General features: G+C 43.0%; 1 protein-coding gene across 4 annotated transcripts in view; it reads left to right on the top strand.

Moving 5' to 3' along the window:
• Positions 1 to 23,543, top strand: part of CFAP299 (cilia and flagella associated protein 299) — a 398,009-nt gene that overhangs the window by 16,091 nt on the left and 358,375 nt on the right. For 3 of the 4 annotated variants that reach the window (XM_043513216.1, XM_043513215.1, XM_038401014.2), the window contains one exon: positions 6,357 to 6,487. In XM_043513216.1, coding sequence (XP_043369151.1) covers positions 6,366 to 6,487 — 122 coding nt within the window. In that variant the 5' untranslated portion in view covers positions 6,357 to 6,365. Of the gene's footprint in view, positions 1 to 5,240; positions 5,281 to 6,356; positions 6,488 to 23,543 lie in introns of those variants that run through there. The other variant, XM_043513217.1, reaches the window with a different exon arrangement.

Here is a 23,543-nt window from a genome sequence, read left to right on the forward strand (position 1 = left end):
TAGAAAGGACACGAGGGACCATCAGATTGTTTTTGCCTTTATTGTTGATTGATGGCATATTTGCTTTGAGAATTCATCATAAGGATCATGCATGTTTATCTTCTGTTTCAGGTAAACACTAAATCGAACTGCATCTCCACTATCATTAAAAGTTATATCCTCCTGTAGAGAAGGAGTAGCTGTTTGTGGAAAAAACAAATCCTCTTTTCAAGTCAGCTGTAGTGCTGTCATGTTTCAGTGACTTCCTTGAATTCACTATCTGTGATGTTAGCAGGAGCAGCTCTCCTGTGAAATCCTGAGTTGCTTTCTCGGTATTTGATACATGTCAAAGTCAGTCATGCCCAGCTTTCTTGTTTGTTATAAAAGGTATGCACGTTTCTTAATGTTGGCATGGGAAATGTCAATACTGCTGGAGCAATAAAAAAACAGAGGAGGAGCTAAAGCCTCTTTAAATCCCAAATATGCAGCTCTTTATTTTGTAGTTTTATTAAACTTTCCAAAGACATTATGAGGAAGTTGCTTCTGATTGTGTTTCTTGTTTTTCTAGCAGTTATTTTCTGAAACCATCACCAGTAAAGGAAGCTGGGCTGTGTTTTCATATAAATGTTATCAAGCATTACATGCTAAAATTTGTGTATCCTCAATGTTACGTACAATACAATAGAGATGGAAAATTGCAGTCTTTTGTTGGTTGCCAGTCTAACTGCTAGAATGACATTTTGGTGAAATGGTTTCAGCAGCTTGTGCACACGAATCTCACCATCATTTTAGGGTGCCCATCAGACCAAGAGAATCTTAGGCAAAGTCAACACCAGGCATGTGTTGCTAGTATAGCAGTATACGGTGCTGGCGAAGCACTCCTAGCATGGACGTAACAGACAACTGACTGTGTTGGCAAAAGCCCCTAGCGTGGACCTAGCTTATACCATAAAGACCGCCCTTTTTGGTGGGATAGCTTACTCCCGTCTCTCCCTCTCCGAGCAATATAAGCTATACCAGCAAAAGCGCAGTTTTGCAACTATAAGCTGCATCTACACTAGGGGCTTTTGCCAGCACAGTTATGTTGATTACAAAGTCCCATCTCATCAACCGCTTGCGGGCATAGTTATGTCAGCAAAAGTTTGCAGTGTAGACATGGCTTAAGGCAAAAACATTCAAATAGCAATTTTTCTTCATTACTTTGTTTAAAGGAAGACCCTCATTAGCATAGCTCCATTAGGCCTGGTCTAAATGTGTGGTGTTGGTGGTGGGTTTTTTTTTTTTTGTTTTTTTTTTTTTTTTTACTGGGGTAAATATTTTGGTTAGGGCTGTAATGTTTTACTGAAATACTTTTATCCATGTGGAGGCACTTTATATTGGTGCCTTATACAGTTTTAGTTTATTGCCCTTACTATATAGGTATAAGCTATACTGGTATAAAACACCTTACCATTGTAATTGCATCCCTATTAGCGGTAGGGTGTTACTGTACCAACTAACTATGTACCGTTATAGTTAAAGCAATATAATTTGTGTGTAAACAAGCACTAAGGACAGCATTGAAGCTTGTCAAGTCCAGTTTTGTGAAGTAGAGGTGGGGTGAAAAGATGGATTTTAGTGGCCTTTCCACCCTCTTTATTTGTGAAGCTGAGTGTGAGACAGCATTAGCCAAAACAATGTTTTATTCACTGGCTAACTTCAGGGTGCTGAGCTGGGCCAGAAATCCTTTGCTATGAACATCGTTTTTGTTTGTTGGTTTTGTATGGGCTCTCCATTTAATGCAAATATCATCCAACTACAGAAGAATTGTATAGCCCCAAATACAGGTATCTGTCCGCAGTTGCAAACTGAGACGAAACTTTGGGGCTGACTCATGCAGCAACGTTTTCTGATGTGTAAAACAGCAGCAAACTGATTTGTTTGGGGAATAAGACAAAATCATGAAAAGTAGATCTTATCATGTCCAGAGCATAGGTAGAATGATTTAGGCTGGATTTGTCAAAGGGGCCTGTCACAGATTCATCTCAGTTAGCAACTGTAGGCAAACATCTCTGTTTGTTGCCATACAATGCTTCTGTAGTTGGATGATAAATCCTGGCTTCTTTAAGGAGAATCAGAGCCCGGCCTACCCATTACAGGCTCCTTAAAGGAGAACAAACCAATTTTGGACACCGTGTAAGCAATTAGCTGCCAACCAGCCATCTAGGCAGTTGACAGTTACTAAAAAGTTTCCAGAGCTTAGTTGCAGGGAAGTGCTCCTAGAGAGACAAGCTCTCAGAAACTCTAGGAGTAGGAGGACGAGGACTGTAGCCTTTTGCCTCCCCAGGATGATAAGTGAAAGGAGTAAGTAAAAAGGGACCTGTTGGAGATAAACTGAGTGAGGGATCTAGCTAGCCTGAAACATAGCCCAGCTCTAGAAGGAGAGCTGTGGCTTCCTTATCTGAGGAGTGTGAATTTTTTTCCCCATGGTAACCCGTCTTGGGGAGGAGAGCTGGGGACTTCTCCTGAACTTAGGAGAGGATGCTTGTTGACATTAGCCCGATGGCCACGAGAAGGGTTGGAGTTCATGGGTCAATGAGGAAGGATGGGGGAGGGTGGGCTGAATAAATCATTGTAAGAGGGAAAATAAGAGGGCAGCAGGCCTGAAAGGCCATGCCAGAAGGGGAGCCATCCTCTCACAGGGCCAAAGTGATTTAGGCCTCCAATCTCGATTGCTTCAAGACTTCCTTTTGGTAGAGAGCTACTGATCCTCATTTAGCTTCTCTCTGATATTCTTGTTAACTGCTGGAATTAGCCTACCTGCTTGTCACCATGAAAGGTTTTCCTCCTTCCCCCCCCTGCTGCTGGTGATGGCTCATCTTAAGTGATCACTCTCCTTACAGTGTGTATGATAAACCCATTGTTTCATGTTCTCTGTGTGTGTGTGTATATAAATCTCTCCTCTGCTTTTTCCACCAAATGCATCCGATGAAGTGAGCTGTAGCTCACGAAAGCTTATGCTCTAATAAATTTGTTAGTCTCTAAGGTGCCACACGTACTCCTTTTCTTTTTGCGAATACAGACTAACACGGCTGCTACTCTGAAACAAAGTAAAACCTGTCATCATTTCCTGATATCTGAAAAGTTGGCAATGGTGAATGGGATGGAGGACAAACATGCTATTTCCCTTTTTAGTTTGCCTGTCAGGGTTTATTAAATGCCCATACAAAAGGATATGTCCCATCCCTCAAACTGCTGCCTCCTGCCTGGGGCTGAACTCATCAACACTTCATAAGTGGTTGGGCTGCTTTCTTGTGTAGTGGGTGTTTTAAATGTCTGAGCTCTAAGCACAGTAAAACCCTGAGTTAACTGTTTAAAACAAGAGACAAACCTGAAAATGGCCTGGCTTCTTGCAGGCAGCGGCAGAGCCAAGTTCAGTGGCTGAGGAAAGAAGATGAGAGGCCTGAAAACTTAACAGTTAAGCTGCTGGTTTGCTGATCCTATCGCTTACCATGCTGACCTCTATTCTCCCATTTGTTTCCTTGTACTCCCTGATGATCTGTCTGTCTCCCTCCATCTGTTGTCTTACACTTAGATTGCAAGCTGTATGGGTCAAGGACCATCTTGTTCTGTGTTTGTCCAGTGCCTAGCACAATGGGTCCAGGTCCATGACTGGGGTTCCCCAGTGCTATGATAATACAAATAATTAATAAAATGAGACAGATGAGGAAAGTCTGCAGGCTTTAGGCTACTCCTGATGCTATCTTTTCTCCATAGCATTATGGCATTTCATTAGCATATCATGGATGGTGTTAATATCAAACATCTGCATTGTGGTCTCCCAATAGGATTGGGGCCCAACTGTGCTGGGTGCGCTACAGAACCTGCAACCTACAACTTGGAGGCACGCTGTTTGCTTGTTGGAGTCCTGCTGACTTCAATGGGGCTCTATGGGTGCGGCAGGTTACCTGCACAGTCAAAGATTTATTTATTTTTTTTATGGTCAGAAGAAACCATTATGATGGTTTTGTCTGAACTCCTGTCCAACACGTGCTATAGAATTTCACCCCAGTAATGCCTACATCAAGCCCATAACGTTGGGTTGGGCAAGAGTATATCTTAAAAGTTGAACGTGGCAGGAACTGGCCATAAATAAGAGACAACCTGTCTTCTAGGACTTAAAAGTCTAAAAGACACAAACAGGCAAAGGATTAAGAACAGGCATTAGACTTTCTTGTCTAATATTTCAGAGCATAGAGATGTCAAATTTACAGAGGTTCAGAAAGCAGAAACTCGATCTTTGAGTGGTAAATTGTCAAAGGACTTGCTGGCTCTATATTAAAACATTATTTACTGGCTTCACATAGAGGGTTTTTGCTTCTGCTTTATGAAAACTTACTGTCTGAAGTATTTGAGATCTTTAAACTTATTGATGTCTTCAAAATTTTAATATACCATCCAGGTACCCATATAGGTGTTTTGTGTGTCATCCCTTCCCTGTAACATAAAAAGCAGCAGAAGAGGGGAAAAAACTAATTTAGAACTCAATTAGTTCCGCAAGTGGGAATCGGGACCTGTTATTCCCTCAGGGGGATGGATTAGCAGAGACACTGAAGGGTCAGAGATCTACCAACACACCCAACCCAAGAATCCACAAGAAATCCCACCCCTGTGAATCACTGGAACGCCCATATGGAGTGCCTGTTCCTGTGCTCTGTATCCCAAGCTCTCCTACGAGGGGCAGGAAGGTCAGCTGATTGCCTGTGCTGCCACTAGCCTCCTGGTCCACAGCTAGGCTCTTCTGCCATCCTCCAAAGGGAATGAGAACCAGTGGCTCAGAAGCTAGTGTGAGGAGCAGCACTAACTTCCAGGGGGGATTCCATCCCATATTTTTGTTCCCTCCTCTGTTACTCCCTAGTTCTGTTTGATTTTCTCCCCTCTGCACCACGGAACAGAGGGAAGTATCTTCTTACCTATTGTGACTCAAGTATATGAACTGTCTGTTGATAGATTGTTCTGGTCTCTTGCCACTAGGTGGAAGCATTAGTTCACTTTTGTATTTTGTTTAAAGAATAACAAATTTATTAGAGCATAAGCTTTCGTGAGCTACAGCTCACTTCATCGGATGCATCACGAAAGCTTATGCTCTAATAAATTTGTTAGTCTCTAAGGTGTCACAAGTACTCCTTTTTCTTTTTGCGAATACAGACTAACATGGCTGCTACTCTGAAACCTGTATTTTGTTTAGCAGCTCATACTATAGGAAAGGAGGACACACATACCGAAGCAGATGTGGGATGGTGACTGTTGTGTTTTACAAAAGTATGTGCTCATTGGGTCTAACCTACAGCTTAAATGAAGTTTTATCTGTGTAAGGACTGAACATTCAGGCTATATATGCTTTCCCTTTCCTCCCAGCTTTTCCCCTTCTAGACCTTATGGATAGATGAGCTTATGGGGTTGCGAGCGCTGCAGAAAAGGGAGCAGCAAAATGCACCAAATGAGGGGACACACTTGCAGTGACAGAACAGCAGCTGTGATTCATTCTGACCCTTAGCTCTCAGTTCTATGGGTACTTCTTCAGATTGGCACCACAGTCCTGGGAAGCTAGAAATGGAGATGAAGGCGCCAGGGAGTAGCCAGTGGGTATTGCATTATCCCCTTTCTGAATGTAAATCACCCCCCAAGTTGTGTATGATCAGAGCTGCAGCTCCATTCTTCTTTATACAGCTACAAACAACCTCCAGCTGAAGTTTTGGGCATCCAACTATGTAGTGTTTTGTAGCTATGGTGGAATGTGGAGTTCAGGGTGCTGTGCAGAGACCCGGCACTGCCCCCTGAATTCTCCTTGCCCCTGCAAGTGGCTGGAGAGCTACATAGATCCTGAGATTTCTATATGTTTAGGGGACTGAACTCCTTGCCATTTCCCAGAGATGGGACATTTCTACTGTAGAGGTGATATTTTAATAACAGAAATAGTTGCAATTAAAAAAACAGCACAAAGTATGATGTATAAACAGAGTTTTCTCCAAATAGAATGTCTTTCCCCAAAGCTTTCAGTGAGGCATCCGCAGCTCTTTAACTGTAGAAATTGATTAGACACAACTAGAAATCTTTATTTACCCATCCGGAGACTTTATTTCCTGTTCTGCTTCATGGGGCTATCCTTTTCACGTAGTCATAATAAGGATGGTGTGGACATAAGGGAATGAAAAATCACTGATAGAAGGGATGGATGCTAACCTGAAATGATGTTTCCATACCTAGCTTGTTCCTGGCTTGTAAACTTTTAATTTTACAAGTAAAAAAAAATCCTTTTTTCAAGAGATTTTTTTTGTGTTGGTGGTGGTTAAATTATTGTTTTCTGAGAAACAGCTGGCTCTTCCTTGTTCCTTCAGAATGAGGAGATGGCTCGCCAGCTGGTGGAGCTGGGATTCCGGGGAAGCGGTGAGGTTCTGAAAAGGGAAGAGTTTGAAGCAAGGAAAGCAGCCGCAGAGGCTTCACGGCTCTCTGAAAGAACCCAGCAAAAGTAAGTGGATGCATTTCATAGAACATCCAAAGTGTGATGGGGGAAAGAGCCCGCTTGATAATTTTTTATGATATTTATAATGTGCAGGTTGGGCAGGTGAGAGTTTATGATTTCTTAAACTTGTTTGAAGATTAGGGTGTGGAAGAGATGGAGTCAAGTTGCTGTAAGGCCGCACATACCTTAGAGCCCCTAATTTTTAAAACATCAATTTAAAAAATATAGACACATAAGGGGAGCCCAGCTATAAAATTGGTGTAACAAATGATTAAGCAGTATCAATTTCCCTGCTTGCATCCTGATTATATCATGGACTAAAGCAGGGCTGATATTAAATTAACTTGGACCTTCACGCTGATATTGACTGTAACTTGTTTCTTGCAGAAAAATCACTTACCCCGGATTTTAAGGCTGGGACTTCTCAGAGGTCTCTGAGTTCGGATCCCAGGTCTTCTTGCATTTCAGTGGAATTTGGGAACCTAACTTCCCTAAGTGATTTGAAAATCCCTTTTCTCCTTTTATTTTGCAGCACCCGTACTTACAGTAGGTGTTACTTCCAATAATAACAGGTGCAGCATTTGGGCAAGTGTAATGTCATAATTCTACCATCTAGATTATAAATCTTAGGTAGTCCATTATAGGTCTGTTCATCACCATGAAGTAAACTTGTACTCATCAAAGTACAAGAACATATGAGGATAAAAGGCAAGACTAACAAATCTATATGGAGAGAGAGACGTCAAGAGCTTGCTCTTTTATTAGAACATTGATTTTTCAGATGCTGTGGGTAATTGATCTTTGGACATGCTATTCTTCCATCAGTGCATATGGGGTTTACAGAGAAAGGTGCTTTGGAGAAGACAGTTACAACACTAGTTACCACACATTAGCTCTGTTAGTTAGGGGGATATAAACTTATCCTCAGGATATAGTCCATTTTGCCTAATAATGCTGATGTTTACACCAGATATTTAGACCTTGGAATTAATAAACTAGGACTCATAATTTAATATGAAGAACTTCCAATTTTTATTTATCACTTTCTCTCTAGCTGGATGCATAATATAGTGCAAACTAGCATCTAAAAATCACGTTCCGACATTTTTATAAAATCTGAGATGGCTTCTTTGTGCAGACCCTCCCTATTACCTTTCTTTCAAAATCCTGGTCAGGAATATGGATGGGAGCCGAAATGAACTTTGTTTTTGAGTAAAAGGAAAAGGAGTACTTGTGGCACCTTAGAGACTAACAAATTTATTAGAGCATAAGCTTTCGTGAGCTACAGCTTGAAGTGAGCTATTATGCTCTAATAAATTTGTTAGTCTCTAAGGTGCCACAAGTACTCCTTTTCTTTTTGCGAATACAGACTAACACGGCTGCTACTCTGAAACCTTTGTTTTTGAGTGTAATCTCTAGGTCTGTGGTCTATTTCATGTAAAAGATTGAGGAAGTTTGAAAAGTTGCCTTTTAAAAGATGTTATTTCAGCAACAATTATAATACTCAATGCATCAATCTTTTATTTATTCTATCTATTACAAGCCATGGCAACAGGTACATCCACACTTTAAGGTTTGAGTCGAGGAAACTTCTTTGGCTAGTATGTTCCTGTGCCAGGAACAATACCTGTGGGACAGAGACGTGATCACTGAGAGAGAAGATATGATGTCAGGGAGGTGGTTTGGAGGAACAACCCATACTGCTGATTGTTTTTTAGGGCACAAGACTGAGGTTCTATGAGTAGGATGGGCTGTAACTCCTCTCCCTTCAGTAGTCATGGACAAGGTCATCTCAGCCAGTCTCTTCCTGAGATCCAGCAGATGTGATTACTGGGAAATGTAGTTCCCTGAGCAGCTGTGACATGAGTTCTAGCTGGGGTAAAGCATGCTGGGATTTAAGGGGACTACATAAATAGCATCCTTCCAGCGGACAAGGGAGGGGTTGGTGGTACTAAGGCGTCTCTGCAGGAAGTTATGGACAAGGAGCCACTCTTTTTCTTTCTTTTTTTTTTCTTATGCAATAGTGTTTTTACTTTGTAAAGACTTTGAGGTGTACTTCTTGGCAGAAGAGCCAATCTAGTCTCAAAAGATTGGAAAACAAAATCTCTAACAGGAGAAGTTTAGGCATGAGTGTGGCTTTATTTGATTTTTTTTGTTTTTTTTGTCCTGCCCCATCTGTTACTTAGAGTTGTGAAAGCGCATGCTGCTGTGTGGATACTTGGATACCTGATCATATCATATACTTGGCTTTTTTCCTTTCTGTTTTGCCTCTCTTTCTGTCCATTTGGACAGTCTAATTCTTCATCTTAACGCCTTACTGATTTGTATTTTACTTGCATTAAGCAAACAAATGAAAGCAACAGCTCTCTCTGGAATTTGATCAAGTCATGATCTAGTGTATAAGTTAACTGAAGTACCACTTATGCATGATTATACAATACTGCACTGTCCACATAGATGTTCATTAGAGATATCAGAAGTAAGATACATATTCATTAATTACTGCCAAATTAAAAATTCTTATGGTATTACACTTGAATGGTTAATCTTACTGTACTGAAAGTCACTGGCATGTGGTGCCCCAGGCAATTCAAATGGGATTCTGAATGGGCACTGCAGTACCCTCATGCACTATCAATTTGCAGACTCTAGGCGATACCAAGACATGCAAAGGATAACTGCAAATCTCATTTCAGTTTTTGCTCAAGCTAGCAAGTCAGCAACATATAGGGCATTGGGGAAAAGCTTTTCATCTTCCCTTTTACATAGCCATAGCCAGCTCCATGGTTTTACACGCTTTGTACACACGCAAAAGATGCCATCAGTTTTCTCTTACAAAAACAAATGCGTTTAAGTAAGTTTTATGGGATACAAATGTCTCCCTACAGAGGGCAAAACTAGGTCCTTGACTCTTCTCTTCCTCCTTTTTATATATATAAAATGTTGTGGTTTTTATATATATATAAAAAGCAACCCACAAAAATGGAACTTAAAAGAAAAAAATGTTTCTTTTTCGAACATTGCCTTGGGTTTTAGTGTTGTAAATCCGCCCACTGAAATAGAGTGGAAAGAATTAAACACCAGGACCCTGCATTTATTAGCAGACTAATTCTTTCCATATATTTCAGTGGATGGAAATACAGGAAATGCCAAATCAGTTGTACATGTGTAATGTTAAATGGAACATCTATAAACGACAACAAAATTATTTTTTGGGCAGAGGGAGTTTACGTGTATGCGGATGGTTTTAAGGATTTTTTTTGTGACAATACATAAGGAAGTAAATTGAACTAGAGCAAGTCGATAGAGGGATAGTCAGAGACTGGATCTCCACTATCTCCTTTCTAGCACTGATCGGGGCTGTGGACTCTATAGCATGTGTGGTTAGCATAATTCCAGTACTGAATGCAGGTTGTATGGTGTTTACTGTGATTACAGGAGATCTTCAGTGGTACAAATGGCAGATAGGTTTCTAAATCCCACAGAAAACCAGGAGCAGTTAAGCACTGAACTGCCATTTGTACCTTTAATAGGCTCTTCCTGTGTGAATTGGCTGGCTGCTCCCACGGAGGCAGGCGGAAAGGAAGTGGGTAGGAGGCAAGGAGTCTGCTCCCACTCAGATCTACATCGACTTCTCCTCCGTGATATACGTTGCCTCAAACAGACTAGAGGTATAGCAGGACTTTAGCCTCTTCTATTTCCATTCTGGCCAACAAATTGAGCTGGACACACAGAGGAGCAGACAATACCATTCTAAAGAATGGTGCAGTATGTACAGTACTGCTGTACAGCAGGCCTGTGTGTGTGTGGATAAACATCAGAATATTTAAAGGTTTATTTTATGAATTTTGACTTTTGCTCATCACTAGATAAATCATCAGATAAATAATTTGCTCATCAGATAAATAAACTCCAACAGCATTGCTTAGGAATAATTTACAGTGGCCATTGTGTCCCAGTGAAATTGCTTTTTCGGTAAGTTACTTCATTTTCCTACAGTCTTCACCTTCTTTTCCCTCCCAGCCACTTGAATCAGAACTTGGAAAAAAACATTCCTGAGGAAAAACCAAATGGCAGGACTGAGGTAGATGTCTAAAAATTCTTCTTCTTCTTCCACATAGTTGCAGGATAAAATCTGTACAAGATAGATATCCTAATAATATAGTTTTGAGGAATGGATACGTCTTCGGAATCTCAAAGAATCGCGAGAGGACGTAGCTTTTGATTATGCTCAGAGTTCAACATTTTCATGTCTTTTAATGCTGCTTCTCTTTCTACATACATACTAGTTCTTTTTCGCTTGTGTTGCGACTTGAAATTTCAGTGATTCAGTCTTCAAAAGTGGGTGGGTTTGGGAATTTCCATTCTGCTTGGTAAAGCAAGATTTTTGCATAAGAGATTAACATGTGGCTCGGTTTTGTCAAGTCCTCCAGCATAATTACAAGAAAATTAATCTGCAGGGTCAGTGGTTCATTTTCAGCTTGGAAGGCGTCAATGCTTTGGGCTGCGTCCTTCCAAAAATTGTGAATTTTTTGCATTTAATTGTATTTCCAATAAAATATTTCCATAATTGAGCCTCAGATTTCAAAAGCTGAGCCCTCTATCAGGAAAATGAACCCATTAACCTTCATTGCTAAACAAGCAGTCACTTGAAGTAGGTGTGACATATTTCCTTTACTTTCTTACGTGCTTTGATGAGCAGTGAAATAGTTAATACTGAAATCTCAATTATCCTTGTTTGACTTGCCACCCATTTTATTGAACGGGGTATTTAATACTCAGAACGATTGTCTCACGCTTTCTGCAAACTCAAGCAAATGTCAGTCGTCAGTTATACTCAGGTCATGTTTAAGATGTTTTCCAAACCTGTAACAGCTATACACACTCTAACGTGAAAAAATGAAAGCTGAGACTCCAGAGAACAGCCCTTTTGGCTACTTGGGGGGTGGGGTGGGAACATGCCCCACCCTTTGGATTTTTGGACAATAGCTGTAAGGACAGAGGAAAACTCTGGATCTTTCCACTGAGGAGGCAAGAGGACAGCGTGCTTGTTTTATGAACAGAAGATCAAAGCCAGGCATGGCTGTAACACACTGGAAGGATCTTGAGTGATCTTTTGCTCTCTCTGACATGACAGTGTCTTATTAGTTAAGTTTAGGCTTTAGTATGTGTGTTAGGGTTTTATTTTCTACGTAACCTTTTGTTTCCAATAGTTTGCTTGCTATCATTTGACTCTCTCTTCTTCACTCTATACGTTTTGACCTGCTTTCTCTACAAATAAATTTAAGAACTGTGTGTTAAACAGTGCTGCATTCTACGGTGTAACTGGTAAGCTGTGGTCTGTTCCTTTGAGAATAGAGGATCTGAGAATTCTGTGAGTGTCCTGTGGCTCAGGGGCTGACCACTCCAGGGAGATGCTCAGAGGACTGAGGCAAGAGAGGTAGAGAGAGAGAGAGGGGCCTGCAGAGGCCTGGAAGGTAGAGTTTGTGTTGCTGGATCTTGGTGGTGTTGGAGAACTGACCCACAGCAGACACAGGTAAGGCTTCCTCCTGTTAAGGGGAGGTGATAGCAAGGTGCCTCCCAATCCATGGGTATGCCTGCATAATACTACAAACTTACACCTAGAAAAGTGATACAGACATGCTGTCGGATGGTGTCTGCTGGAGCTATAATTTAGGGAAAGCAGATAATATAGTCATTGGATGCAGCAAAATTAAACGAAAAAGGGGAGGTGGCCAAAAAGCTTTAATTCTTCAAGGAGTCATGCTGTCAGGGCTGCGGTTGATGACTCTATTGGTGGGATTGAGTTTTTGCCCTTCCTGAGGGAAAGCATAGACAGAACTAGCCCAGTGCATAGTGCACCATCTGCCTTCTCCGTATATCTCACCATATGCTCTATCCCCTAGAGGGAGGATTAATGAGAAACATTGCAAAGTTGATCTTGCAGGGTTTTCTGGGCCCTCTTTTCCCATCAGATAGGTTTTTTTCATGGGATTGTAAATTCTGGCCTTTATTATATAATTTTTAATCCAATGAACTACAATATATGGAATTTTCATTCCCTTAGTGAAGCACACGTATGCATAGATATAAGAAGCATGATTTCTTCAGAAATATTGTTTTCTTCCATAGAACTCAAAATGTATATGTGTTTTCATCTTGTGTTTCCAGCAATCTGTAGCATGGATAACTAAAGATTCTTGGCAATGAATATAAGAGATCTGACACAAAGTCCTGAAATAGGAAAGTGGAAGAGCAAATAATAAAATGTAAATGTATCCGAATTTATGTTAAGCAGTTAGGGGCCATTCAGTGCAAAACACACACAGCAGTTCTCCTAAATAGCACACTAAGGCCATGTCTACACTATAAAGTTAAGTCTACTTCATATAAGTCAACATCGAGCATCTGATTTAAGCAAGTCCATCTTGCATGTCCACACTGCACTCATTGTGTCTACGGAGTGCATCCTCACTGACAGGGCTTGCATTGATGCATGGTGCACTGCACTTGGGTAGCTATCCCACAGTGCGTGTAACTGAGTGGAATTTTGGGTTGGGCTTGCAGTGCCTTAGGGGCCCAAAACATTGGAGTGGGTGGTTATGGGAACGTGGCGTTAGCCTCCCATGATGCACTTACCTCTCTCTCTACCTCCCTGAAATCAACAGCAAATAAACCAAGCCTTTTTTGCGCCTTTTTTCGTAAGCCTGGATGCCATAGCACCATAAGTATGGGCCCCGCTCAGCTGTACACTGTTGTTGTGAGCATTACAAACACCTCATGCGTTATATGCAGTATTTACACAGCTGATATAGGAGCTGCCGCATGGAGCAATGTGATGCCACGCAAGCAGCCCTGCTAGAAGACATAGAGTGGAGCAATTCACAGTTGCTGGCAACAGTCACGCATCATCTTGACATGGTTGAGCACCGTTTCTGAGCCCAGGAAACAAGTACTGACTGGTGGGACTGGATTGTTATGCAGCTATGGGTTGACCAGCAGTGGCTGCAGAACTTTTGAATGGGTAAGGCCACTTTCCAGGAACTGTGTACAGAGCTTTCCCTAGCACTGAAGTGCAGCAATACTAAAATGAGAGCTGCTCTGACAGTGGAGAAGTGAGTGGCGATAGCTCTGTGGAAGCTTGCAATGCCAGACTGCTATCGGTCACCCAATTTGGAGTGGGTAAATCTACCAGGGACTCTGTTGTGATCCAAGTTTGCAGGGCCATTAACAGACTTCTGCTAAGAAGGTAGTGACTCTGGGCTACGTGCAGGACATAGCAGATGGTTTTGCCACAATAGGGTTTCCTAACTGCAGTGGGGCAATAGACAGAATGCATATCCCTATCTTGGTACCAGACCACCTTGCCAAAGAGTACATAACCCGAAAGGGGTATTTCTCAATAGTGTTGCAAGCATTGGTGGATCACAGAGGCCGTTTCACTGACATCAACGTGGGATGGTTGGGAAAGGTGCATGGTGTGCGCATCTTTAGGAACACAGATCTGTTCAGAAAGCAGGGACTTTCTTTCCAGACTAAAATAACCAGTGGTGATGTTGAAATGCCAATCGTGATTCTGCAAGACCCATCCTAACCCTTGCTTCCATGGCTTATGAAGCCGTACACAGGCAGCCTGGACGGCAATAAGGACTGGTTCAAGCATAGGCTGAACAAGTGCAGAATGATGGTGGAATGTGCATTTGGACATTTAAAAGGTCACTTTGCTTACTAGGTTAGACTTCAGTGAGAGCAATATCTCCATTGTTATTGCTGTGTGCTCCATAATATTTGTGAACCAAAGGGAGAAAAGTTTCCGCTGGGGTGGGAGTGGAGGTGGGGTTTGAGGCAGATTGCCTGGCAACCAATTTGGAGCAGCCAGACACCAGGGCAATAAGAAGAGCACATTCAGGAGCCTTTGAAAACCAGTTTCAGCAATGAGCCAGAGCAATATGACCCTTATCTGTGGTGTTCCTTACCAAACTGTCCCCTTCATTGCATTTTCTCCCTGTAAACTCCACTCCCACCAACCACTATGTGTTGAACGAATAAAGAGCTTTTTTTCTTCAATCTGTTACATATTATTATTCACACAAACACACAGAGACAGCAAAGAAAAGTAAGATAACGTGGGGCAAAAGGGCTGATAGCACTGTGTGTATGTGGTGGGGGGGGGGGTGGGGGAGAAACAAGGACAGCTTGCTTACAGATGTGTGGGAATAAGTGCCTTCTGGTCCTTGTACCCTCCCCTGGTGCTGAGTGCAAGGGATACCGAACTCCCACCTCAGGACGTCTGTGGGAGGAGGATGTGGAACTGGGCGTTGATGGCAGCAGGTTCAGCATAGGCTACAGAGGGATGTAACATCCAGTTGTCTTGAACCTCAACATGTCCGATTGCTCCTTCATAATCTGCAGCATCTTTTTCTGCGTAGCACGCTCCTGTTCCCCACATGCTCTCCTGTCCATTTGCACGTTGTCAGACAGTGTAAACTTTCATGTGCTGAGCTCCATCTTGTCACTCTTGGAGGCACGCATCAACTCATAGAACATGTCCTCCCGAGTCGTCTTTTTCCACCTTCTAATCTGGGAAAATCTCTGGCCCAGTGTGGAGGATGCGCTGACAGGCAAGCTGCAAAGAATGCAAAGCACAAGGGTAGCATTGACAGTGCATACATTGTTTCTGGTGCAAGTTGAATTTTTTTGAATAAAAAAAACCACCCCTCAATACGCTTCCCTGCAAGTCTCAACATAATCACAACCGTAGGCTATTGCAGGAGTTGGTTTGCTGCTCCAGTCTCAGTGAGTAAGGCCATGAGGCATGGGCGAGAGGGCTTGTGGTGCTGCTTTTGTGACAACGTCCTTGGGGTCAGAGGTTGGAACTTGAGAAAAGCCCCCTTTCCCCTAGCAACCTGGATGGTGCTTGAAGACAGGCACCAGTGTAAAGCTCCCCAAATAGTTTGTTTTTTACAAAAGTGGCACGGGGTTGTGGGGGAAGGGAGACAAACAAGAAGCTGCCACCCCTCCCCTTTTTTTCAATGATGCTTGCATACATGGTGATCCCTTCCAACCACAACCTTGGCACGTTTCAGAAAGCGTGGTTGTCTGACCCAGATTTCACCAAACGGGGGGCGGATTACTTGTTGAATTGTTGGAGGTGTATGGGCTAGCATTGAAAACTTCCCCTGGTTCCCCTAGGTGACCCTATGCAATATCACTCTCCTGAGGGTAACAGCAGCAGCAAGGAAGCAGATGCTGCAAGCGTCTGGGTACAGACCTGGTCTATATGCTGCAATGCTGCTTGCTGCAATGATGCCAGCACAGTTAATACTGGAGTGTCATGGGAAAATGTCCTACCGTGGTGGATGAAATAAGGCAGCCCTTCCCAGAAACCTTCTGCAAAGGATTGCAGAGAACCTCCATGAAAGTTTCCTAGAGATCTCCATGGAGGATTCCTGGGCCATCCTCGTGCACATAAACTGTCTTTTCAGAGAGCACCCTCTGCATAGCTGGAGTGGCCATCAATACCCACTACACCTACTTTTTTATTCAGATTAAACATACAAAATAATAACATGTAACCCCTACAGTTTGACTGGAAATGTGTATTCACCGGAGGTGCCTTCCCCAGCGTCACGCTCTGCCATCAACTGGTCCTGTGAGGGGATGGGCTCCAGGGTTAAGAGCAGTTCTTAGCTGTCGGGAAGAATGGATCCTCCGCTTGCCTGCCTCACATTCTCCTCGGCCGCTGCCTCTTCCTCATCAACAATATCCTCTTCATTGTTGCTCGAGGTCATCCGGGGCTCCTGGGAGGTCTCCAATGAGCGTTTTGGGGTAGTGGTGGGGGTTGCTGCTGAGAATTGCATGCAGCTCCTCATAAAAGCGGCATGTCTGTGGGGCAGAACCAGAACGACTGTTCGCTTCCCTTGTCTTCTGGTAGGCTTGCTGGAGCTTTTTTATTTTCACACGGCACCTTCTCCCCCATACCCCGCGTGATCTTGGCATAGATGTCAGCATTTCTACTGCTGGATTGGAGCTCTGCCTGCACAGACTCTTCTCTCCACACAGCAATAAGATCCACCACCTCGTTGGTACTCCATGCTGGAGCGCGTTTGCGGCCTTGGGTCTCCATGGTCAGCTGTGCTGGCAAGCTCTCCATGCTGATCAAACAGGACATGAAAATTCAAAAGTTCCCAGGGCTTTAACAGGGGAGTGTCTGTTTTCTGTGTACCTGGCTGATGTGCAGTGGCATTGAAAGCGCTCTCCAGAGCGGTCACAGCGGAACACTGTGGGGCACCACCTGGAGGCCAATTCATTCGAATTACACAGTGCAGTGTCTACGCTATCCTCAGGTCGACCTGTGGATGTCGAATCAAGCACTATGCCTCTCACAGAGGTGGAGAACAGAAGTAGACTTTCCAGGCCACTTAGGTCAGTTGAAGGAACTTCGTAGTGGACACACACGTTATTAGATTGACTTAAAGTGGCTTATGTCAACCTAAGTTTGTAGTGTAGACCAGGCCTAAACTGAGGAACTTTCTGATGGCTCTAAGTGTTCATGTCCTTAACTTGTTTACTTTAATACAATATTACATCCTTTTTGAAAAGGGCCAGGTGTGTTTGGGTAGCTTTTTACTCTAAGTAGTGAATTAATTACATTAGCAGAAATGTTTTTGCACCTGGGAATGGGCAGTGATAATCAACTTCTCTGCTTAAGAATGAATCAGTCCTGTTTCTTTTTTTCTGCTTTTTAAATTCTGAATAGTTTCAGGAAAGGCCCTGAGATAAATAAATGAAATGTGTTTAAAAAAGTGTTGCAAAATATTTCCCTTTTATAGGGATTGTTTGGTTTTTTTGCAACAAGTTAATAATCTTCAAGCAAATGAAATCAGAGTACAGGAAATAATCAGTGTATGGATTTCTTCAGTGTGTGATCCACTGGCTTGGATTTCTGATGTGGTGATTTATGTGCACAATGCTTTTTTAAAATCTGTTTCCTTTTTCTCAAGTACTTGGCTCTTCTTTCCTATCTTTTATTCTTCAGAGATCCACTTCTTTTTGGTGCAACTGTGCTGAAGCAGTCATGTTGGAACTTGTGAAATGAGGCTAATTTTCCTTTCATCTTCTCCCTGAATCGGCATCTTCAAAGAGAGCCAAAATTTTGGAACTTTTTTAGCAAAACAAAGGAACAGATCAACATTCCTCCTCCCAAAGCACATCTGAGGGCTTGAGCCTCCGGTGAGAAGACAATGCCGAGCTGAGTCAAATGAGGGAAATGAGAGGAGCAGGCAGGCACAGATAGAGCATAGTGCTTGGCATTGAACAAGTAGCTGTGGGAAAATACTGGGCCAAACCCTCTGCTTGTGTAAGCCCTCCGCTCTGAAGCAAATGGAACGAATCCAGTTTACACTAGCTGAGGATATGCCCAGAGTGTTGACTTAACCCCTGGGCACACGTCTGTAATCGTGGCTGGCTTTCCTGATGTCAGTTTCTTGTAAGTGCAGCTCTTGAGCCCAGTTGGGTGTTGGAAGTTGTAAAGGCTCCTTTCTCCCACTGAACTTCTCCCCTTTGGTGCCTTATGCTGGGAGTTCTGGCTGTTTAAAGTTTTTTGTACATTGACATTCTTCTCAAAGGGAAGGTGACTCCTGTTTGGTATGTGTCCTTTCAAGAGCTGGATGCAGCCTGTGCAATACCACTAACTGATGACACCTAAGCCATACGCCATCAAACGGGAGGAACTGATGAGATTTATGGCATCTGACCTGAGAACCTACCCTTTTCTGCACATTGGTTAGTGCTACCTAGTGGAGTAGAGGGTTACATAATGTTTTCCTTTGTCTCCCAGACAATGGCACTCTGTCCAGAGATGCCTACTTTTGGGGGCCATTTAGAACAGGTTAGTGTTTTTGGATATATGATATGGGGGTAACATACTTCCCCCATTTATATTTCTAGGACCCAGTTTTGCTCTCTCGTACTTTTATGCAATCCTGTGGAAGCTGTGTGTGAAATCTAAGGAAAGAATGGGGCTCATAGGACCAAATCTTTCTCTCTCACACCCCATGTAGCCTTCCTGAAGTCAAGGAATTTCTTGGGGTGTCAATCAGGGAAGGCTTTTGTTGACAGCATGTATTATTGTCTATCTATAGCATGCAGAGGCTTGAGTTGAGACTGGGGGCTCATTGTGCGGGGCTGTGTATAAATACATAGCACAGTCGCAGCCCGTCTGTGCTGCTCTACCTGTACACATTCTGGCTTTTTGAGTTCTACTGCACAAGCACTAAATCGGTGGTTCTCATCCTATTTACCATTGTGGGCCGCATCCAATACTACCTGTATGGCCCTGAGGATGTCACATGGGCCCCAGCTCTGTGCTGATTGGGCCGCAGGTTGAGAACCATTTTGCTAAATCATCACAACTAAACTTGCCGAAGTATCTGACTTTTACAGTAATAAAATCTAAATAAAATCTAAAGACAAATAGCGTTGGCAGGTGCAAGCCGTGCCTCAGCATGAGAGGAGGGAGTCGACTCTTTTGACGCATGCACACGGCTCGTTCTGTAGGTGTGCAGCTGCTGCGGTTTATTATCTGTAAGTCATCCAAGTAGGGAACACGTGTACTGTAATTAACTAAATAAAAAGCAACCCTTTATATTCTGCCATCATGATTGTTCACTGGAAGTTAAGATTTCTCTCCAGTGTCACAAGAAAGGAGTCCGTGGGAGTTGGCCTAACTGCCTTTGAAAAGCCCAGACTAAGTTCTTTTTGGGAAACTCTCTGAACGTAAAACTATGCCACTTGGATTTTTATTAGCCACTTCATATTCACCCAGTGTTTATTTTTTGTCAGGCTGTGAAAATTCTAGTTGGTGAAGCTCTTCCACTGAAACACCGCCGAGTTGTGTGCTGGGAAAAGAGGAATGGAGACGGCTACCCGTGTTGCCATGACAGCCTCGAGTTCTGCTGTCTCTTTAACTTTCCCTGCAGAAGTGGCTCATCTGTACGTAGCACCACTTGCTGTTTCTGACTGTGCTATATTTGGACTCAGTGCAGCAATTCCTGTCATTGAATGGAAGGTGATTCTCTAACTGGGTGGAATCTTTTCAGCATGGTAGATGAGTGAGATAAGCAAATGAACTAGAAGCAGCACTGGTAAAGGATGAGCAACTGTTGGCAGAGGTGTGCAGGACTCCAGTTCTTGAGAGGTGCTGAGCAGCCTCAAATCTCACTGAAGTGAATGGGAGCTGTGGTAGCTCAGCACCTCTAGGGATCAGGCCCTTCAGTAAATACAATTTCAAAATGTCTAAAACGTTCTCCTCCCAGCTCGATATTCCTACACCCACTAATTCTGAATGAAATGTTTCCTTTTATTCCTTCCGTGCTGCCCTGGTGCCTCATAGCAGGTTCTTTTCTAGTTCACATTTTTTAAAAAAGTAATCTTCCTGGCCCCCCCCCCCCCCGCCTCCCCTTCTAACCACTTGAGCTGCTCTAAACCACTCTAGTATGGAATTCAGTTGTCAAACTCTGTACACTCTCTCTTGCTTGCTCGCTCTCTTTCTCTCTCTCCGTACCTACAATCCAATCCTGTGTGCTGCTGAAAGCCCTCAACTTCAGTTGAAGTCGGTGCAGCACTAGGCAGATTTGGGCCTGTAGTGAGGGAATTTTGTTTGGTAGAAATTCCGATTGCTCATTTGAATTGTTTTTTGTCGTGTTGTGTTACTCTATAATTCTGAGACACCTGAAGCCAGAGTAAATACTAATATTGCATTTTAAAGGAGTGGTGTGTGTCTGTGTGCGTGTGGTGGGGCGCAGGTTAGCTGCTTTTTGGAATCGATCTAGTGTGTCAGTGTCACTTTCTCAGTGGAGACATTGAGTAAATGTGGATAGTGAATCTTGGGTTTCGGCAATTTTCTGCACACTTACTAGAAGTGTGCGAATTACAGAAACCACATATTGCCACTATACTGCATACCTAGCCAAAATTAGATTAAATGTAATGTCATGTTTTCGTTGCAGTGGGATATCACTCTGACTACTATGCAATTTAAATAGCAAAATAATAATTCATTTTAGGATCTGATTTCTCCTCTGCCACTAATGCATTCAGTTCCGGAGTTTCATGCAGGGTGAAATTTATATAGTTTGGGTTATGGCGCAGAACACTGACTAGAGAGGCGTGTGTGCAAACAACCCCTCCCCCCAGTTTGACACATCTGTAACTAGTTAAGTTTAGCTTCCTTTGGGTTTTTAACTATACAGTATCTTTGTGTAATGGGCAATATGGAATATTTTGTGTAGACCTAAAATTAAGGAATATCTGAGGATTGTATCAGAAAAATTTAAATAGAACAGAATGGGAAATGATTTTCCTATCCTGCAAAATATTTGAGATTTCAAAAATTTTCCCATTCTGCGTCAGGATGAAACTAAGATCTTATGAAACTTTTTGTGTTTAAAAAAACCAACACCCCAAGAGAGCAGCACACTCCAGAATAGCTGTAATAGGGTGATCGTCCCCTATTGGGTAGTAAGGATTAGTGACAAGGTAACACTTGTTCTGTGGAGTGTCCCTTTAAGTCCTGGGAGTCCTAAGAAAGGCAGAGCTAGGTGTTGGGAAAGCAGAAGATCATCCCAGGAGAAGATGGTCCTGGTGTGGCGGGGAAACCCAGGTTAATCTTTCTTTAAGGGCTGAGGGCCTAGGACCAGGAGCCTGGTAGAGTGGGTGGGGCACTTTCCCCCTCCCCCAGCCAGTCGTGGCCAGCTGTCTGAAGATTGTATATTTACCAGCTCTTCTTGCAGAGCAAGAGGGAAAGTCTGCTTGCTGAACCCTCCTACTCTCAGGGTGAAAGGGCTGAGTGGGGGAAAAGGGCCAGCTGGAGGAGAAGCTGGCTGAGGCTCTGCAGCTGGCCTAAATTACAATTTCAGCTCCAAGGAGGAGGGCTGGAGCCGAGAGCAGACTCCCTGGGAGTAGGTTTCAGAGTAGCAGCCGTGTTAGTCTGTATTCGCAAAAAGAAAAGGAGTACTTGTGGCACCTTAGAGACTAACAAATTTATTAGAGCATAAGCTTTCGTGAGCTACGCTGTAGCTCACGAAAGCTTATGCTCTAATAAATTTGTTAGTCTCTAAGGTGCCACAAGTACTCCTTTTCTTCCTGGGAGTAGAAGACTACTCCAGCCAGGTAGGGCCGGGAAGGATGAAATTTGGACTCTGAGGGCTTTATTTTGATTGGGACAATTTATGATGATAAACCAGGATGTTGCTGAAAGAAAAGAGCCCATGTGGAGTTTGTAAAGAGTCCAAGTGGGGAAATTAAGGCAGGGTGTGGCCGAGCTGCCTTGGCCATTAGGGGATGCTAGAGGGCAGGCACATCTTTTGTCAGTAGCCTAATGGTTATTGTACTTGCACCTGGCTGGGTCTCCCACAGATTAAATGAGTGCCCTGACCATGGGGCTATTCTGAGGTGGGGTATGCTTTGTCTTCCTTGGTGTCTCCCTTAAGTTTTGTCAAAACTGACACGTGTCTGCACAAGTTTCAGTTTTAATGAATCAGCATTTTCTGACAGTTTTATCAGAAGATTCCCAATCTACTCTACAATTAAAATAAGGCCTAAATTGAGTGGAATTAGGGCTGTGGGAGGTAACATTCCAAACTCTAAGAAGGACAATAGTTGCATGTGGCTTGAATTTGTGATTTGTTTTACTTACCTATTGTTGTTGCTTCTGGTTGTAGATTTATAAATGGGACGTGATTCCAGTCTCACTGGAATAAATCCACTGACTGGAGTAAAGTTACTCCTGGTTTACAGTAGTGTAAATGAGATTAGAGTTGGGCCCACAGTGTTCTTTCCTGAAATTGTCACTAGAGATCGCCTCTCTCAGAATTGCATGTGACCAGAACCATTAAAATATGTTAATAGCCTAATTAGATTTGAGTCCAGCATCTGTGCATTAGAATGCTGAGACCATGTCTGTTAAGAGAGACAGATCTTGTCCTGTCAATTGCTGTTTGTTCTGCCTTTTGGGCTCTTGACTAGATGCTTATGCTTCATTTCTTTCTGTGGTGTGAGGTTTAGTTGTAAATACTTATAACCTTTTTTTGGCATTGTGCGTATGTTACAGCAGTAATGCTTGAGAAAGCACTTATTGTATACTCCATCTTTAGTGGCGTAGAGCTTTCCAAAAAGAGAGGAAAAAATTACCCTTTGGGCTAAAGCTTCTTCTCATGCTTGTTCTTAGCCCAGAGGAACTTTTTTCAATGAGGGTGGCTAATTAATAGCACTCTTTGATCACCAGTGATGGAACAAGATGCTTCTAGCCTTGGACATTTTGCCAGATATCTTACTAGAAACAATCCTTTAATTGACTAGTGTGTATTTTTTATCTAGTAAGGCATAGACTAAGGTGGTTTTAATTTAAAACATATAATAAAGCTATGATTATTTAACCCTTAAAACACTCAGACGTAAGAGTGTAAGGTGAAGTACAGCAGCTAAGTTAACTCAACTGCTGTCCCTCTTCCTCTTCACAGCCGCTTCCTTGGCTCCCTCTCTGCCCTGGTCTATCCCATTCTCCCCTCCTACCTCAGAACCCTCCCCTGTGATAAGCCACAGAGGCCTCCCTGATGCTCCCCCCCTTGCCAGAAAGTCATGCTTCTTGAATACCTTGTCTTGGCCACAGACATGCCTCATTGCTTGCAGCTATTCTGGGGTCTTTACCAACATCTCTCTCCACCCTGCCCCATCCTGGGGTTCACCTCCACATGCATAAGGTACCTCTTTATTGCTTCAGAGTTATGAGAGATGGATTAGAAGTGGTAGTCCAGAAGATGCTGTTTTCTTTGTGTATGTATGCATGCTGGAATTTGGCTATGGGTCTCATTTAGGGGTGGGGTGGGAAAGGAAGCTAACGGACCCTCGACCTGGCCCTTCCTGCCACAGTGATCTCTAGATAGCCTTAGGGAATCCCAGGAAACAGTCCAGTTCTAAAGTGCCTAACATTTCAAGTTTGGCCAATGCCCGAAGGGTTAAAGAGAAATTATCCAGGCTGATGTCAGTTCAGCCTAAATGCTTC

This window comes from Dermochelys coriacea, chromosome 4 (assembly GCF_009764565.3).
Source record: "Dermochelys coriacea isolate rDerCor1 chromosome 4, rDerCor1.pri.v4, whole genome shotgun sequence".
Taxonomy (NCBI): domain Eukaryota; kingdom Metazoa; phylum Chordata; order Testudines; family Dermochelyidae; genus Dermochelys; species Dermochelys coriacea.